Here is a 20,615-nt window from a genome sequence, read left to right on the forward strand (position 1 = left end):
TTACCTTTTTTCCCTCAGCGTTGGAGAAATCGTGAAGAAATGAATAAAACGAAATAAAACATTAACAAATGGACATACAATGAAATGAAACCCATTTGAGTTCTTGAAGGGACTAATTAAATGTAATGTGGATATAAATTGTTCTTGAGTTAGTAATACGAATTCACATTTCAACAAGATGGTAGAAATACGTTTACGAAAGTTACCTAATAACTATTTCGTACGATGGATATATTTATTCTCATGCAATTTTAGGAGAGTAATATCGAAACAATTCAATATTATCTGTAAATATTACCACTTTGTCATTTCTTTTTTAAACACGAATGAATGAAATAAGTAAGTTTGTTTCAATTGAAGCAATACAAAAGATAGTTTCCAAGCACAATTTCTTTGGCTGTGTTATAGCCGGTGGGTGTAACCAAGATAATTACCCACTTCCTTCGTTTGCTAACACACGTCTAAGGGGATCATTCGGAAGTAATGTTCAAGAAATTGTACATAAAAGAAATGCAAGAAGTCATTATAACTTCTATGCCAATGATCACTAACAAAATGGTAAATATTGCTTTGCGTTGACGCAATCTATAACGGAATAGTTCCCCAAGTCTTTCGCCCACGCACCCATCCGTTCAAGAAACAAAGTTCTTAGTGTGGTATACTTAGTACATATAAACTCTCACTTAGGAACTTAAAATTTTAAAGTCATTGGCCCTAACTGAGTATTTTTTATGTATTATTGTTTTGTTACCATATTATAAATCTCGAGGCCGCGGTGGCTCAGTGGTAGAACGTTCACCTCTGGTGCTTGGGGTCCCGGGTTCGATCCCAGCCCCCGCCAAGTGAATCTTGTGGTGGACAAACACCGTGTCCTTTTCCTTCCACTTTCTTCATTCCACCATTTCATTCATTATTCATCATCACCGTCTCCTTTAGCCTAACCGGCATAAACGTGGGACGTAAAACGCACAGATTTCATATTATAAATATATGTAAAGGTTAGCTGTATGAGTTGTACCCTATATGCACCAATGAAATAGGCATTTTTCTGTAAATACATAATTGTATGTACCATAAAATTCGTGTGTTATTTAAATTTCTACTTTGCCGCCAGGTTGTCATACTGCATGTTATCTTCTGTATTTGTCAGCTCATTTATTGAATGTGTAGTTACAATTCATCGAATAAGTATGAAACCGCTACTGCCTTTCATGTGAAGCTCGACATAATGTTTTAGGCACATTTTTAGGAATATTTCTCGTTCAGGTTTACTTTTGCCGCACCACTCGAAATAATTGTCCAAAAATTACAATTCTTTCACAAATTACTTCTTATTGTTTACTAAATGATTTGCGCTGTCCGACATGAAAATATATCAAATTGCATAGTTAAATTTCAATACGACTATCATAATCAATTGTTGAAAAATTAAAATTCTAGGATTTGCGTGTAAATACGAAGTCCGGATGTATGCATAACTGCAATGCAAAAAACAAGAAACAACCTGTGCTAGTAGGCCACTAAAAAACACGAATGCTATCTAACCGAGTCACGGCAGGGGGTGCATCCGAAGGGAGAAGGTGCGTCAGCAATGGTTGGTATATGCAAAAATTAGGATAGTGAAAACGAGTGGATTTTGACAGATATGAGTTTCAATAACACTTGTAACGGTTTCATATTTGTAGCGTTCCACTTGTAAACATAAAATCCTTCTTCTATACACTGTGCACAAATACAGCACCTGTGGAAAATAGTTCCTAATGCAACCATCATTTATACGCACTTTCTTATTTTATCCGTAATAAAGTACTCGTAAGGATTTTACACTAGTAACCTACACTTGTAAAATAAAACACAGGTGTATTACTTTGTATTTAACCCTATCGCTTGTAGAAATTTGTTCTTTATAAAGGCATTTATTCCGAATTTGGGCGTCCGCTTTCGCCACGTTTTTTCGCTGTTATCTCCTTTGCACACTTTGTGCAATTTGTTATTAGGTTAATTAATCCGTGCTCTTCACAAACTTTTAAAAGATTTTGCTCGTTATCAACGTATTGCTTCACAAATGTTAAAACTGTTAGTTCATTGCCCTTGTACATTCGCCATGTTGATAACATAAATGCTCTTTCTTTCCCACAATGCAACTGTTTGGTTACCTTGCGCCAAGTAGTTCCCTCCGCTCGCCGTATAGTCCGTGTAGTCCCATGTTTATAGCCGCTTATATATAACAAATAAACAGACTTTTCGAGATTCTTATATATTATCAAGCACACAAACAATGAAATTATTCATATCTTTCCTGTACATTTTAAAAATTTTGCTGGAAAAGGACGTCCAACTTTGGAACTTAACCCTTTATAAATGTGTCTTTTCATACGAAGTACGGAATTTTTCCTGTAAATCTTTCAAAATTTGTTGCACCAAAAGTAAACCAGAACAATATTTATTATAAATTCAAAGGTAAATAAATTGACCAAAATGCAAGTAGTAAGACTGACTGACAATGTACTATACACAGGCTCACGCACAACAATACGTGATATGTATTACTTCTGTAATATAGTGCTGATGGGGTTCACTAAAATTTTACTTAGGTGTTTTATTTTTCTTTCTTTTTGTCCTTGAACATAAAATATGTGTTAGGATAAGTAGGTTGGCTTTGGTTAGCTTAGCAAAGTATACATTTGGTAAACTCGTTCTATGATACTTCACCAAACGTAAAAATATGTTAATTGTGTATTAATATCATAAAAATCACTGGTTCAAGTTTTCTCTTACGTACGCAGCAGCTGGGTCGTAATTAATGAATGTCTTAAAATGTTTTATACTGCTTCATTTTGCAGTGGATTGTGTTACGAAATGTAAAGTTTGGCTTTTTTGCTATACTTGGTAGCCCTATGCAATTATAGTTATATATTTCATTATTTGCGTTCGTTTGCGATCTGCAAATTTTGCGAACATTATTAGGAAATTAGATTTATATACTGTTATGTATTATGATACCAATAGTTTCTAATGTTTGCATTTAGTGTTTATATGTACCGTTACGTACAACATTATGTCCTAGCAACTGTTCGGAATATTTTTCCAATATATTGTACGATAGTCATTTCAAACGTTCTGTACACTGACAGATGTTATGGAATTAAATAATTTATTGGACAAAATATCTTTAGAGGCCTTCAATACAACCTCCATACTTATTTACGACAGCTTCCCAATATTTTGTAAATTCTGTATTCTGGATAGGACACCTTCATTGTTGAGGTGTTTGATCACTCGGGTCACCTCACTTAAAGCTTCGTCAGTCGAATCAAAACGTTTTCCACAGAGTGGTCATTTTAATTTGGGGAACAAATGTGGTGGGCTCAAATCAGGACTATATTGGGAAGAGAAGTTTCTCCCATCCATACTTATTAAGTGTCACCCTTACTTGTAGAGCAGTATGCTGCCTTGCATTATCGTTCAGAATGAGGACACCAGCTGCAAGCATATCAGGATTTCTTTCACGAATTTTCGGGCGCAAATTTTTTTTGCAGAAACAGCTTGTAGTATACGTCTGGCACAGACGTCCCATGTGACACTCTATTGCAGCCATCTCTCCATTTGTATCATACGCGAAGATCATCGTGAGTTAAGCCGAATTTCTTCGGGAGTGAAGAGTCTGAACTGTTTTATTGTGACAACTGAAACTTTAGTTCTGATTCAAACTCTCGTATCCAGGTTTCATCAATTGCAACAGTTCTTCGTAAAACCTGATTTCCTTCTGTTTGTTAACGTTGAAGCAATTTTTCTGCGATTCTTTTACGACATACTTTCTGCTCTTTACTCAGATCATGCGGAAGCCATCTCATCTTTATCTTCAGCTTCTCAGTAATGATTCTGTAAACTGAAGTGACAGATATTTTGGCTTCATATGCAATTTTCTTACATGTTTTCGTCGATCCTCTCTCAAAATGTCATACACAATAATCTCAGAGGTGTAGTCTGTTGCAGTTGAAGGGCTTTTTCTTGGGATACCCGCAGTGCTTACACGACCTTCACGAAACCGAGCTGAGCACCGTAATACAGTGCTAAGAGCCATTACACTATTTCCACAAATCTCCCGCAAAGCATTGTAAATTTCAGTTGGATTCTTTCCACATAGGAATTCGATTTTGATATAGGAACGCTTATCATGTGTAATCCAACCTCACTCGGGTTCACCACTGAATTTCTCACAACACAGCTACGCAAACCAGAAAACACAGAAACAATCGTGAAGCCAAAACTCTGACCCACAACTAACCTAAAAGTGAGCTGGATCAAACCACTCAAACGGTCGTGCATGGGCTGTGTACAAGACTTAAAAAATTACCCTCGTACTTATACCTGGACCCAGGGACGTACGCAGCAATTTATTTCGGAAGGGGTCTAAGGCGTTTTGGGGGGTCCAAATACAATTTGAGGCTAAATTATATCAAAATTTCTAAAATTGCCACTAAAAGTAGACTATACTTATAAAAAGTCGGGATTTGGGGGGTCCGGACCCCCAATACCCACCCTCTGCGTACGCCCCTGCCCGGACCCTCTCATTTTGTACCGCTTTGCGTCAACACAAAGCGAAAATAAACATTTCGGTTTTTACTGTTTTCGGTGGTGACGTGTTTGTTTTCTACGGACACAGTCCCACATTTGCTTATCCTGAACTTGACTCCAAGAATATATTACATCATAATGACCATGTAGCACAGGATGGTGCTTTTTTTCTCCCTTGTCTTCATTTACGCGCATATACACTGTCGCTGACATGCCTCTTCCATACGGACAAAAGCTTTCCAACTTCGTTCTGTTCAAATAGATGAAATGATCAACAACATACATGTTTCTAGTGACCAACATACAGAAGTTTGTACGTATTTTTCCGAGAATAATCGCTTTTCAGGCATATCATTTTGCAGTATATCATAAATCTGTATTCAATTATTGAGAAGCATTGTACAAAAAGCAAAAGATTTTGATTGAATTATAATAGGAAAATTGTGTGGTTATGCCTTCTTAAAGTTAAGTTTCGAGGGCACGGTTGCTCAGTGGTAGAGCGCTTACCTTTGGTGTGTGGGGTCCCTGATACTATTTCAGGTCCAGTAAGTTTGCGGTGGATAACATCGTGTTCATGGGGTTGTCGGATACTCTCGCTTTCTCTCACATTCTCATCCCATTAATTCTTCTATCATCAGTCACTTGCCTTAATCATTGTCCACCTTAGCCTAAATGGCATAAACGTGGGACGTTATACAGAAAATTAAGCTGCGCTAAGGAATACAATGTCGCATATAATTTGCAGAGCAGTATGCTTTCACTATTTTGTTTACAAGCATACCCACCTTTGCTAACGTGCCTGGTTCCTATAGACACCTTGAGTTTCTACTAGTTTCGACCTGCTCTGACTTGGTTAAATACTTCCTTGCTTTTTGTGACCATCCAGCATATATTTGATCATTTTTTATATTATACTCGTTTGCTTGCAGTACACTACGGATCCAACCGTTCATGCACCCACCAGATTCAAGTTTCTTAACCGATTAGATACATTTCTTGTTTTTAATGATCACCTAACACAGGTTGTTTGGTGTTTGTTCTACTATAGCTTTTATGGCATATATCTACGTGCTGTATTTTCATTCATAACGTTTGAGTCTTCATAAGGGAATCGACACCGAATGAATCCATAAATTCAGCTCACTTCTTAAAAAACAACTTGTAAATTATTTGTACTTAATTTCGTGGTGAATGAAATACAAAATAAGTTGTGTATGTTCCCCTAAGATTGGACAGTACGTATAAATATTGGATAATCTGAAAAATTTTGCTACCATTTAGCAGAACTTAGCCTATGTATTTTCAATTAAAATTTGGCAACTATTAATATCTACGTTTTATTATCTTTTCTAACATATTCAGGAGAAAGAAATTAAATTAAATAAATAAATATTCATGATGAACAAGAATCAATTATTCGTAACATACATTGCAAAATTCATGAAACAGAAAAATATTATTTCCTTATTTTAATTGTTTGCTTTAGTTCGGCAGGTCACAGAATAAAACTTTTGTCACAGATTACTACTTTGATATTCCTCCAACGCAGAGGGAAAAAGGGAATTTTCAAACAGCGTTACCATCTTGTACAGCACAAAATTCTCACTTTTTACAGAGTACCGAATATCTCGGTAAGTACTTGACTTATCGATCTCAAATAAACGCAACAATGCTCCTTATGACATACTGATTTGCTCCATGAATTTTAAAACATACTGTAATAGGGACCTTTTCCAAGTTATTGCACTATTTCAAAACTCAACTTTTCTCTCTTCTGTTGTAGCAACACTGTTTTACTGATCCTTCTAAATTTGAAGTCATTTTAAAGAGTTTTTCCCAGTGTTTCATTTGATGTGCATCAATAGTTCCTACTTCATCCCTTGTGTGTGTTAAAGGCGTTTAAATTAGACACATGTTTAATGTTATTTCTTAAAAAGTATGCAACACTGATCTGCGAATGTCATCTCTTTCGTCTTTGTTTTCATTGCTGATTCGAATTATGAAATTAAATTTAGGTCAATCCATTTAAAAAATCATAACTTTATATTGGGTTGGCAACACTGTTCACCTGGTGATGGTACCTAATATACGGATAGATGTCCCCCTTCCTGTAGTTTCTTTGTGCAAAGTTTCGCTCCTCTCTCTCTCTTGATTCCTCTGTTATAAAGGTGGGGCATTATAAATGGTGCCCCCGGTATATATATGGAGTATAAAGAGAGTAATGGAGAGAGTATATATATATATATATATATATATATATATATATATATATATATATACAGGGTGGGCCATTTTAATTAATCCACGGAAATATCTGAAAAATGATAAAACATAGAAGAAGTGTTTCAAGTACACGTTATATATTCCTAAAGGGGAAACCTAATTCCGCCAAAAGTACCCCTCCCCGCCCCCCCTAAATGGGGGTAACGGGGGGTAACTGTGAAATGTCAAATGGGAACATGGGTCGAGTAATACCTCGTTCGAAGGGTCTTGGAAAACTAAGTAACGCTGTACCAAAAGATGTTCCATATTGTGCACCGGTTTCAAAATGGCTGCCATAATATGGTTCGAAAATTCCAGTACCCGTAGTGTGAAAACCATGGAAGGTAAAGGAATGGAACAAAATTGAAATACGTAAATATCATAGGGCCTATCGAATGATGTAATCCCTGTAATCCCAGTGGCCTCCCTGAAGGGGTCTTGTGGGCTAACTTTAAAATTTCAATGTCCGACCGGACAACGGTTCGGGCGTACGCTTGACCTACCCAATGCTGTTTGGGAGGCAGACTTCATGCATAGAGAATTGGTGCACTAAGTTAACGCGGATGGCCACAGTTACATTTTGATTAACTATTAGCATTCATGTCATATTGTGAGCTTGAGGGACGAAACGGTATGTACGTATATCCCCGAAATGCTTTCCGAATAGCCACACCAACACGCATTGCATAAAAGTTTCTCTTTTTTTAGTCACTTCAGCGTCATCCTTACAAACAAATGTTTCAACCACACCATACCTATTTCTAAGGTTAGCCTTAATTTACGAATTAAAGTAGATTTCTCGTTTGAACTTTCACTTTACTTTCCACCCGACTCACATACAGAGCGCAGGGTGAGATTATTTTGCAGGACTTGGATTTCTCTCTATACATTATGGCAATTTTACTCTAATATTTTTTTTATCTCTGTTGTATTATTCTCGAGCCTTGGAACGCCTCCGTGGTTTTCCTACTAAATTTTCGTTATTTTCATTTATGTCTAACCGTATTCATACTATGGGCACTAGACGTTTTCTTAGACACAGTCACCATGTCTTTGCGATCATTTTGAAAACGGTGTCTCATGTCGAAAATTTTCTTACAGAAGATGTTTGATATTAATTTGTCTATGTAACGTGATGTTACTCGCTTCAAGCTGCTATTTGACATTTTCAAGTTGGCCCCGGATACCTTTCAGTTGGCCCTTGGAGTCACCCCGACAACACCTCTCGATGTGCCTTACGTCAGTTAGCTACTCCAGTTTTTCTTTTGTTGATTTATCTCCAATCGCTTTCACACTACGGGTACTAAACCTTTTCTCTGACACGGATACTATGTTTCGGCGACCTTTTGAGAACACTGCCATTTCACATCAATCGTTTTCTCCTGCAATATGTTAGATTTTGCAAGATTTATCGAACGAGGTACCACTCGACTCGTGTTACTATTTGAAATTTTGAAGTTGGCCCCCAAGACCCCTTTAGGGAGGCCACTGGGATCACAGGGACCACACCGTTCGATATGCCCTACGATATTTAAGTATTTCAATTTTGTTCCATTCACTTACTTCCATGGTTTTCACACTACGGGTACTGGAGTTCCCGAACCATATTATGGCGGCCATTTTGAAACCGGTGCACAATATGGAACATCTTTTGGTACAGCGTTACTTAGTTTTCCAAGACCTTTCGAACGAGGTATTACTCGACCCATGTTTCCATTTGACATTTCAAAGTTACCCTCCGTTACCCCCATTTAGGGGGGGCGGGGAGGGGTACTTTGGGCGGAATTGGGTTTCCCCCTTAGCAATATATAACGTGTACTTGAAACATTTCTTCTATGTTTTATCATTTTTCAGATATTTCCGTGGATTAATTAAAATGGCCCACCCTGTATATACTCTCTCCATTACTCTCTTAATGTCGGGATTTTAGAAGTTCATGGGACAGTTCTCCTTTTACTTTTAATTAAGAGTTATATACCAAGTGCAAGGCTGAACAGTTGTGTATTATATTATACAATACATACAAGCAGCTGGTTCTGTAACTACCGACACGCCTGACATTGTAAAGAACCCTGGCGGTCTGCAAGGAGTTAACTAGTTACTTGGAAGTAGATACTCTGATTCAGTCAGGAGTGTACAATCTGATGAAGGAGGTAGCTTGAAAGGAATAACCACCATTTAGTAAAATATTTGTTATTATCATTATGCAAAATAACGAAGTAAGTATTGAGAAGAATTAAAGTTACACTTCATAATGTATTAATAAACTGTGGTAGACAGTACAAAAGATCAGCACTAGAGGTTTCAATTTTGTTTAGTAGATGGCAACCGCTGCAGAATAGTTGCTGCCATCTAACAGAATAGTATGTAATTTCTACTACCTTTGTTTGAATAGTGGAAAGCGGTATATGGATGGCCACCTTTCTCATTAATGGATTGATTCCAACAAAGAATTTGTTCTAGATAATCATTCTAGCAATGTGTTGCAAAAAAAAAAAAAAAAAAAAATACATGTAGACTTAATCAATGAATGATTGCACATAATACAAAATGAGATAGAATTTTCGTTTCTTCAAAGAGCTCTTCGAACAGGAACAAATGCATTTTCAGAGACGAGACTATGTTTCCATGATACTCTTCTGAGATGAGACAATCTAAAACTGTTATCTTGTAGGCAGTCTTGGCTTTTAATTTTGTTCTTTTCTGTATATTTTTGTGCTTCTTTTCATAGTAAATTTTAGTTCCCATTTCTTTCAGTAGAAATTACACTATGCAAATTTACCTCATACTTTTAGGAAAGAGAATCTCATATACACTAATGACAAGTTGAATTAAAGACAGCAGGACAGTTGGAGAAACCGCCCTGCAGATGCTCCACCAGTGCATGTGAATGAAATGCATCGCGAGGCTACTGCTGCCGTGTTTCCTCTCTCACGGCAGCAAGACGAAAGATCTGAGTAGTCAGTCAGTGTAGTGTGTGATGAGCAAGACGAAAGATCTAAGTAGATATGACCGTGGTCAAACAGTGAAGGGCCAGACGACTACCAACTTTATGTGCTTATATAGTATAGAATTGTCCAGCCTTGCAGAGGCTAAAAGTAGCATGTGGTATTTTTAAACATTGGTGCACAAAGAAATAGGGTGGCTGGGGTCAATGCATCCTATAATACTTTGGCAAGGCTACGGTCAACATTCATCATTCTTTTGGAACTATACTTTCTTAATGTCTTTTTTCTTGTTTCTCAGAGACTTTTTTTTTAAAAAAAATCCTAACTGTAAAAGACGGATCCAGTGGAAGAGATTTCACACCATATCAAAAACGAATGTCTATTTTGCCGTTAGACAAATCGTATTATTCCAAGAATATAAAAATGATCTTTGCAAGAAGTGCATTTCGCTTTAAGGAGTTCATGTTCAGAATAAAAATGGTACCAAATGATTTTTATTTTCATTAGTAGGCGTCAGACTTTTCACCCATGTAGAACGTGTCACATACCAGAAAAGTGTCTATTTTAGTTTGTCGGAAATTTTGTATTTTGTAGGAAAATTTCGTGGCTTTCAACTGGAAATTTGCTGTTATGGAACTGACTTTTATGTATTTCATGACTTCACAGCTTGCGTGCTCGCTGCGATATGCTGATTGAGAATCTAAAACACAACTGCCATGATAAAGAAACAAACAAATAGCACACATTAAGACTTTTTATGGGTAAAAGAAACTGTAATTCGTAATATATAGCCTTTTATTAGGAAAAAAAAAATGTAGTGCGGTCTCGAGTTAGTGAAAGTGCCTTTGGCGAGATTTTAGATGTTGGTGTATCTAGTGTATTATATTAAAACTTGCTCTGTATAGTATTTTTATTGTATTTTCCTGTTATTTTTATTTGGTTTGATTTTTAACCATACTTTATATTATTAATGAATAATTTAATTTCAAGATTGTTTAAACTTTCACATATCATTAATAATATTATAATTAATTTTTAAATGTGTGACTGTAATATTTGTATCAAATTCAGTTACTGCTCCTCACATGTGTAAGATATATATGGTCATTTATACCCGTACGTTACGATGAATGCAATCTTCACCATTATTTTAATTATTGAAGATGAGGATAAATGAGACAAAGATCGTAGATATCGTGTTAGAATTTAACACTACAATGCATAGTAGGACATATATGGGTCGTAGTGGTAAATGTAATCTGTGCTTTCCTACATAACGGTATGTAATTGCTAATGCATGTTTAACCAGATTGTGAACGTTCGAAGCTAGTTGTAATTCCACGTTTCCGCTTAGATGGCTCTTTAAGCGTACCGGTACTTCCGTTACTTATTTTACTTTTCTCTTCCGAAACTATTTTTTTTTCACAGAAAATAAAAAAAACATGCATTGTAGGGTTAATCAGGGTGAGTGAGAAGGAGAAACATTGATTATAAGAGAAGCGAGTGAGGGTAGGAACCTTTGTATTTTTTCAGGGTGAGGGAATTGCATAAGAGTGAGTGTAGAAAGAAGTATTGATTTGAGATCCACAGAAAATATGATGCAGTAAGTACAACTTAATTTTAACACAACCCAGTGGTCCCAGTATCACAGTCAGTTTAGTAATATATTCTAACAGCAAAAGGTCCGGGTTTGTGTTTAACACACAGGCTCAGTGTTACCGGGTTATCAAAGTAAGTTATTGTCGAGCGATGTCAAAACAACTACGTGAATGAACGATGCCATTGTTCGCCAGCGATCACAGAGACCTGTCATCTCCTAAGTACAACGACTAAATAAAATTATCGACTTATACTCCTATGTATGAGATGGATACAGCTACAGTGTAATTTTTAACGTGCATATTGTCTTCATATAAATATCGAAGTAGTTGACTTTGAGAAGTAGTAAATTGTATTTTTAGCTACTAGCTGAGATTTACGAAATAGATTTATGTAACATATATAACACATAACACATGTACGTATTAATTCGATTTTTGCAATCTTTCACAGAGATAAGTTAATTTATTGTATATGTTTTTTTTTTTAAAAAAAAGTGACGTCATCTTTCTCCAATGTGCTTACTTTTCCCGTATATTTCAAGTCATAAAAAACATCTCAAATAGTTTATTTAATCCATTAATATTTTAAAAATTCATTCCAACATCCAATAGAGTTGAAGCAACACCAGTTATGGTATTTGGGAAACGTTAACACAACTAGGACATTACAAAGTCATTGCGTTCAATTAAGATATTATTCTCACAATATGACTTGAATATTGTTTCAGGTTGAGAGAAAGCAAGTGAGTTGAATAAGGAAAAGGACGAGGGAGAATTATTGATCTGAGGTTGAGGTTGAGGGAAAATGCCAATTTCCACTGCATAACTGGATTTTAAAATTTTACAGGTATTTTCTTAATAATTTTCTGCTGTAACAATTTGCAAATGTATTCCTTAAACTTTCCTCATATCATAGTAAGTATTGAGATCCTTTGATGAAGAACAAGTGTATTAAATTATTTGTGAACATTCAACGTAATTGCGATAAAATTTATTATTCGAAAATACATATGAATACTTTTAAACATTAATCACAGACGAAATATTTATAATCATTATTCATAATTTAAAATACCCGAATCCACTATGCAATAGTACCGTTTTTATTCTATACCGTACCCGCGCACAGATACACCTAGAGGCACCCACAATGTTTACCTGTCACGACCATCACTCCCGATCTACTAAACCCAGAATTCGGGGAACAGAATATGCTAGCGTAACCCAGTGTAAGGGCATAATATTAAGCTCTATTTACGATATTGACACTACGTACTAAAGTATACATATGAACGGAGCTTAGAGTTACTTGCTTGCTTAAACTGTTTTGTTTTCATGCATACAGGAAATAAAAAAAAAACACAAAGATATCATGCATTACTAGGATGTTTCAATTAGATATCACTACACACTTATGACAATTATTTTTATTTTAATCGTATGATTTTATATTTAATTAAGGCCCTTCAGATTTGTGTGCAGTTCACGTTCGCGTAATTTCTTTTAGAGGGAAAAATCCTATTTCTGCTATACTTACCTGCTCTCATGGTCCGTGTCCAGCCTATGTTTTCAGGTAAAAACATCTTATTTAGTTACAACCAAGTATTTCAAACGGTAGATTCTCACAACGATGTAATTAACATTTGTCGGTTGCAAATTCTATTGAAATAATACCTGTTGTTGTCATGTTAAATTGAATTGAAATGTTAATTTATTAGCTATAAAAATATTGTCAAGATTGAAGAGTTTCAAAGGTCCCATAAAAGACGAACTTTCAAACCGACGATACCAGTCGGATGACGAGGTGAAAGCTCCAGCTTAAAAATCTTTAAGTTTAACGTCCCACGTTTATGCCGGCTAGACTAAAGGAGACGGTGATAATGAGAGATGAGTGAAATGGTGAAATGAAGAAAGTGCGATGAAACGGGAGAACCCCGAGGAAACCTACGAGGACGGTGTTTGTCCACCACAAAGTCCACACGGCGCGGGGTGAGATCGAACTAGGGACCCCAAGCACCGGAGGTGAACGCTCTACCACTAAGCCACCGCGCCCCCAAGCTCCAGCTCAAGAATGGTTGTCGGGCATTGGACGTGATTTCTTTGCAGAAGGCATAGTAAAACTTGTACCACGCCTGGACAAATACTTAAATAACGTTGAAAAGTAGATTGTAAATGGAACTTTACGATACAAATAAAAGTTATTGCAAATTTTCTAATTTGTTTTATTTTCTTAAGCAGTGCAACTAAGTTTTTGACTCACCCTCGCATATATATTTCACATGTTTCCCTTTGTTAAAAGCAACTTTTGTCTTATATAACACATCAGGCGTAAGGGTAAAATCAACAGTAAAAAAAAAAAAATATATAGAACGTTGTAGGAAAGGAATTCAAGGTATATGGGTACGACCTTGGAAGAACTATTAAAACATTCAGAGGATTAATGAAAACTATCCATTACAGCAAAGCTTTCACTCGCTGAACGACTTTCTAGAAATATAAATAAGTATAGTTATTGAAAGTATTGAAAATATGTATTTTTGTATTGTGCCGGTGCTGTGTCATCAGTTATAGCTCAGAATACGTAATAAATAGATGCAAGCAAATGGGGATGGAACTGATGCATAACACGGTACTTAACTGTAAAATTGTGGTTGAATTTAAATAAAATTCAAATGTTTCTAATTTAGAAAATGACTAGTTGGGGGAAAGGGTAAGAGAAAGAGAAAGGTTGTAATTAAGGAATAGGAATGAGCACTAGCCTGATAGATCCATCGAGACTGGCGTCGTCCGTCCTGGTCATCTGGCACGATGAAAGGTTTGCCGTGAAGGAACCTGGATCTTCTGGTAACAGCCAACAACTGGAATTCAATCCTGCTGGACTGCTAGCGGCGTCGAACTCTCTCTGTGATACATCTCTGGAATAATGCTTCTTTAGGATGTCCTCTTACATCTTCATTACTCTAATCACAACTGACCAAAGTGTCTGCGGCGATGAACCGGCAGAATGGTATTCCTTAAACTTGGAGTCGGTGGTCCTCCAACGGTGGGATCCGCTTCTCTCCGATGATCCTGCACCTGTCCCAATCGTGTGTTGAATACCCCTTGTTGTTCTGTTCCTCGTGGTTTTGATCAATTCAAGAATGATGACCTAATCGGGAAGTATCAGGCTGTGCTTGAAGGTATGCGGAAAGGAAAGAAGGAAGCTAGTCGAGTTTATTTAACAAATATGCATTTACAACAGGTGTCTGAGAATGTACACTTCTAGTCAAAGTTTTCTTCAGTAAGTTTTCAAAAGTTCATGTTTCTTTATATCAAATACGCAGTTACTTCACAGTATATTTTACAACTAGATATGTTTGTATATCTATCATTGGATCATATTTATTATATACACGGAATATATTATTATAGAGACGGTAGAAAATTGAATTGAATTGAATAATTTTAACGGTCAATCTGATTCGGCAGAAGAGTAAATGAACTTGGTCAGTACCGTTATTAACAGTTTAACGTTTTTATCATGTTAGGAATATTGAAAGACCAAAGTCCCATATAACATATTAGTAATAAGAAGATTTCTTATCTTAATAAATTGGATTAAGAAGATTTCCTTTGATTTCCCATAAATTGTGCACATATTTATGAGTATTTTTACAACTAGACATGTTTATATATCTATCATTTGACCATACTTCTTATATACATGAAATTTATTATTATAGAGACGGTAGGAAATTAAATCGAATAGAATAATTTCAACGGTCGGACGTCTATCTGCTTTTGCAGAAAGGTAAACGAATATTATCACGGTTGTCAGTAACAGTTTAAATTTTTAAATATCCTTCGAGTATTGAAGGACCGAAGTTCCAAAACACATTTTTATACTAAGAAGTTTTCCTATCTTAAATTTACATCGAAGAAAAGGAGTCTCATGCAACACTATCATGAACCAGCCAGTTTTATTTACCTTTTCACTTCTCCCTGATAATATTATAAGGCAGTATGTACTGTTGTTCTTTCCTCTGTTACAATGACATTTTTCTAGAGGCTATAATATTTTGAAAAATCTTGTCTGAGACTGTTAGACTATTCCTAACTTTTTTGTGTGAGGGGTGCCTGGTTTGATCTGGATCCATTTGAGTTTGCGATAGATAACACCGTGTCCATAAGTTTATCAGAGGTTTCTATTTATTTCCTTCCACATTTTTATTCCAACATTTCATTCACATTCACCCACTGTCGTTAATGATCCGTCTCCTTTAGCCTAAAGGGTATAACCATGTTTCATAAAACTTTAAAGATTCTTTACATTTTTATTCCTTTGTTTATTATTACATATTGTACAGACCTACCGTTGTATTCCTACATACTTTTTTTGCATGTTAAAAATATTTTTAACTTGATTGATGTGTATTCATACAGCGGAATAAAACATGTTCTTCTCTCTCAGTCCTAAAATCACATAGTATGCTTCCCTGCTTTTGAATCGCATTCTTTCCCACCTTTTCAAACGAACCTTTCCAGAACATTACATTTTCCCATCATGTTTCGATAATGTTTAATGTGTTGTGTTCAAATAATGCAACTAAAAAATTTATTTAGCATGTGCAAACCTTTCTTTTATTTCAGAGATTGAGGAGCTGTTTCTGCATTGGAAATTGTGAAAAATGGCGTACCCACCACCTCCAGGTTGTAAGTATCATTCTGTACTGTTTCTATATATGATGCCGAAATTGAATCAAGTATATTTTCTTGTGTTTGGAATTTGACAGAGCTGTTACTATTATTCTTATCGATTGTCTTTCCGATTAATGTTGATCCAGTTTTCTCTCTCGTTTGTTTCGATTTTGGGTGAAGGAGCATGTTACGGCTGAGTATCGTGTTTTTATTATGACGATTTTATCAAAGTGGCCAGGGAGATCACATGCGATTTTCATTCGTGTGATGTTTTCTTTTGGGGGTTTGTGAAAGGTTTCTGAAATGACAAATGTACACCAACACACCACACATTCCTTTGCGAGTGAACCTAGAAATGATATGCTCGATTTGAGGCATAGTGAAAAATATCAACATGTTTGTGGACTATATAAATACATAGATACTCAGTAGGGTTATATATATATGCTTTACATTATACTCACTTAGTAAATGAGAGGTATTAGGAATTACGTATATTAAGTAATTAAGTATAATCATTTTCATGAAGATAGTTCTTTTTTAAGATCTAAAAATTCTTCGTCTTATACTCGTACATGTAAGTTCCAATAACGCTCTAACGCTAAGCCTATCATAGTATTTATATATCAAACTCAAAATAACGTTTCTAGACATTAATACATTCTGTTTTACTAATGTATGATTTATTTTAAAATACGTCGTATATACATGAGTCAAACGATGGTCGCTTTTCAAGTTTAAGTCGCTGGGAAAATGATTGTTTTTATTGTCCAGCTTTAACAAAAAATTAAAAAATAAAAAATTCGAACATACGCAGCAAAATGTGTTAACGTAAATCAGTATTTTAAGTTTTTATTTACTTTATATTATTCTATTACTTTCTAATATGTAGTAATATTACTCTGTTTTGAAGGTTGTAATACTGACATCGCAAATAAGTGTGGTTGTACTTTGCTTTTGAGATGATAACAGTTTTAGGAACAAAGACCATTTTTTCTCTCAACCTCCTATACAATGGATGGAATGAATAAAATATAATATTTCTAAAGAGATATCATATTTTTATGTAAATCATATATTCCAGCTTTGGAAAATTCAAGATTGCTTATAAGACTCCAACTGACCAAAGCAGTAAATATATTTTAAGATTATATATTTGTGTTACAGTTTCGGCTATGTAACATAGCCTTCCTCAGACACATCATGAGAAAAAATATCCAATTTTCACACGCTTATATATACTATCTTAGTACAGGACACCTGCACTTCTCTTTACCAAATGTAAACTTTTAATTGGTTGTAAAAAGTAAAATTTTAATTCGATGTCACTTTCTTTTTGCGCATCATTTTATAACCTTTTACATCTTTTATGAAACTTTTCTTTTAAGAACTAAACTTTTTTTTATTAGGTGTTTGTCACTTACACTTTCGGTTCACTATTGTCCACTTGCTGTTTTCCATTGTATATTTGTTAGCTCGTGTTGATCCTTTTAATTCTTTCTTTCTATTTTGTCTGCCATCTTTGACACATAATTCATATATCACAAGTCTACTAGACCAATTCATCAACTTCCCGTTCCCATATTCCTTAATCCACTTGGCTTCTTTGCACTTTTATTTATCACACTCCTTTTCTCTCTTTCTAATCCTTTTGTTCCTTCCCAATCTATTTCATGTCCCGTTTCTTTAATTCTCGCATCGTCCTTATGTTCTTCTATCCTTTCTTCTAATCTCTTTCCTGTTTTCCCTATGTGCTTCATATCGCACTCTTTACAATTAATCTTATACATTATAGTTTCAAAATTGGATATTACTCTCATAGTGTGTCTGAGTAAGGTTATGTTGCATAGCCGAAACTGTAACACAGATAAATACCCTTAATATATATATACTGCTTTGGCCAGTTCTAGTTTTATTAGCAAGCAATTTTCTATTTCCTTTTGGTATCGATGTTCTTTTGACAAGTTACACTGGTTTTCTTCTCAAAGAAAGGTAATCGGAGAAGCATGTATAGATAGCACTCGAATAGATAGCAAAACAATTAACAAATCACGTAAACCATATGTTTAACCACTGTAGTCTATTTGTAGTTATGATATTGGTCCTACCTATATCTCTCTATTTTTAAAAATTGTTCTACATTTAAAACATAAATATCAAATTTTCGTCGTAGGATTACCGCATTTTTCTGAACGACAGTTAGGTTTTGATCTATCTAACGAAATTACAATATGTAATAGATATATTATTATTTAATTTCCGCCCCTGTCTCTGATAAAAATGCAGGGAAAAATGAGTAAAACCTAAGGAAATTCATAAGAATCTAGGGTCATTTCTTTGGACTTAGTCTCTGGAGGATAGTCTTAGTTTTTGTGAACAGAAATGTACCATTAAAAGAAACTAAACATATAGTCTGTGATAGTTGATACGTACGAGGGTGATTCAAATTAAAATCTTATAACAATTAAGAATAACGTAACTTTCATTTTTCAACGAAGTCTCCCTGAAGTTCAATGCAAGTCTTCCAGAGCTTCCGAAGTGTATGGATCCTACGGTAAAAATATCTTTTGGTCATGACTCTAGCCACACCTGTTTTCACCTTATCATCACTTCTGAAATCTTTGGATTTCAAAGTTTCCTTCAGTAGTCCAAATGCATAAAATCAGTAGAAGCGAGGTCTGGTGAATAATATGAGTGTGGGACACATTCAAATTTCAAATTTCATTCCTTGATAGTCTCAATTGGCGAGGAGCAGTATGCGATCGAGCGTTGTCATGCTGTTACAATAAATCTGAAGTCTGAAGTCTAGATCCGTTTGTTTCTGGTTTGTGGTAGTAAACCTAGGTCTCGTCAGCTGTAATGGTTCTTTGCAAAATTGAGTCATCTTCGACGTGGAAACGACGTCATAGTTCTTCACACGCATCGACGTGACGGTCTTTGAATTCAGTTGTCAAGGTCAATTGACGTGTCAGCCATCTTGCAGATACTTTAAGGAACTGAAGCACGGTATAGAAAATATTGTGTGCTGAATCATCATTAATGTTTAAAATGGTGGGAATCTCCTTGAGAGTAATTCGCTTGTTATCATTTATAAGATCCTCTACTAAAGAAGTATTATCGTCCGTCAGTATGCGGTGAGCGTGCGCCAGTAGTAAACCATCCTTCACAGACGTTAGCCCCTTTTTAAACTCTCTACTCTTCGTACACTTTGTGTAGGGAAAAACACGAACCATCCTACTATGCTGTGATCCTGCGATGAATTTCAGTAGGTTTGAAACCCTCACTACTCAAGAAATGTATCACATATATCTGCTCTAGCACGGTGCGTGTTGTTAGTGGCGCGAACATTTTCGTACTAATGGTGTTTTCGTCTCCTGTGGTGTAGGTCATTCTGCCACCTGTCGGTCTTTTTAGGAAGCTCAAGGAACACTGCTGCTAAATACCATTTCCATTAGAACTTTTCGACATTTTATAGTACTTTTAAAGTTTTCAATTGAATCTCTCTCGTATTAGAATAACTTCTTTTCGCAATGCTCTATGACTACCGCTGGTAGGCATAGTAGAACGTAATATATGAACCAGAATTACGTCAGTATTTCCACAAAAAGTTATTAATAGCTTTTCCTTTTGTATCAGTAGTTTGAATTCCCTGTACATAATTTATAATCTTGTATAGTCCTCAGTAAAACTAAGTTTATAATGCAAAATCTGTTGTTTCCCAATAACCTTGGAACAATAATGACGCAGCTTTCTTTGATGGAGATTGAACCTTATCCTCTCTGGAATAGTACCCAAAACCATTGGTTGAATTCCTTTCGAAGTTTCTGGCAGAGTCTGTAGGTTGTAGGCTAGTTTGTTGGCGATTGTGCCACGTTTCTGGAAGTGTATTAGAGAAATGGTGCTACACTATTTCTTGATACATTTATAATAAAATATAATGATTAATTTTACTCCTTTTCCAGATGGTGGTAATCAACCAGGAGTTCCACCCGGTTACATATCAAATGTTCAACCAGGTGACCCAGGAGTTCCACCCGGTTATTTAGCAGCTGGTCAAGCACCATATCCTGCACCACCTGGCCAACCAGGATATCCTCCACCACCTCCTGGAACAGTAATGGTGCAACCGCAACGTAGGTATTCTATACATATGTATGTGTGTATGTACACGTAAACTAATTCAAGTTATTTTTTTCCTGAATTGAGTTTATGAGGACCATTGAAACAATGATATTATTGATTTAGTTTTAAATATTCTGTGCCCGCTTTCCTGGTCTAATGGCTAGTCTTTGATGTAAGAAGTCCTGGGTTTGAGTTCCGGTTGGAGAGGATCGAAAATTTGAGTCAAGTTTAAAAATAATTAAAAAATCGAATCAAATCATATGGTATTAAAAAAGGAAGAATGCTTGCTAGTAATACAAGCCCTTTGTGGAACTAAATAAAGTAGCTGCTTTAGAAATGTTTAGGACAAATGTATTCATACCAACTACATTTTCTTTACCACAAATCATTAAAAATATTATAAGATGAATAACAATGAAACAGTGAA

General features: G+C 35.5%; 1 protein-coding gene across 2 annotated transcripts in view; it reads left to right on the top strand.

Moving 5' to 3' along the window:
- Positions 1-20,615, top strand: part of LOC145684347 (phospholipid scramblase 2-like) — a 360,612-nt gene that overhangs the window by 4,388 nt on the left and 335,609 nt on the right. Inside the window, exons 2-4 of one of the 2 annotated variants that reach the window (XM_081756559.1) lie at positions 12,118-12,236; positions 16,019-16,081; positions 20,029-20,169. In XM_081756559.1, coding sequence (XP_081612685.1) covers positions 16,057-16,081; positions 20,029-20,169 — 166 coding nt within the window. In that variant the 5' untranslated portion in view covers positions 12,118-12,236; positions 16,019-16,056. Of the gene's footprint in view, positions 1-12,117; positions 12,237-16,018; positions 16,082-20,028; positions 20,200-20,615 lie in introns of both variants that reach the window. The other variant, XM_081756560.1, reaches the window with a different exon arrangement.

The sequence above is a fragment of the Thermobia domestica genome, chromosome 4 (genome assembly GCF_964235325.1).
Source record: "Thermobia domestica chromosome 4, izTheDome1.hap1.1, whole genome shotgun sequence".
Classification (NCBI taxonomy): domain Eukaryota; kingdom Metazoa; phylum Arthropoda; class Insecta; order Zygentoma; family Lepismatidae; genus Thermobia; species Thermobia domestica.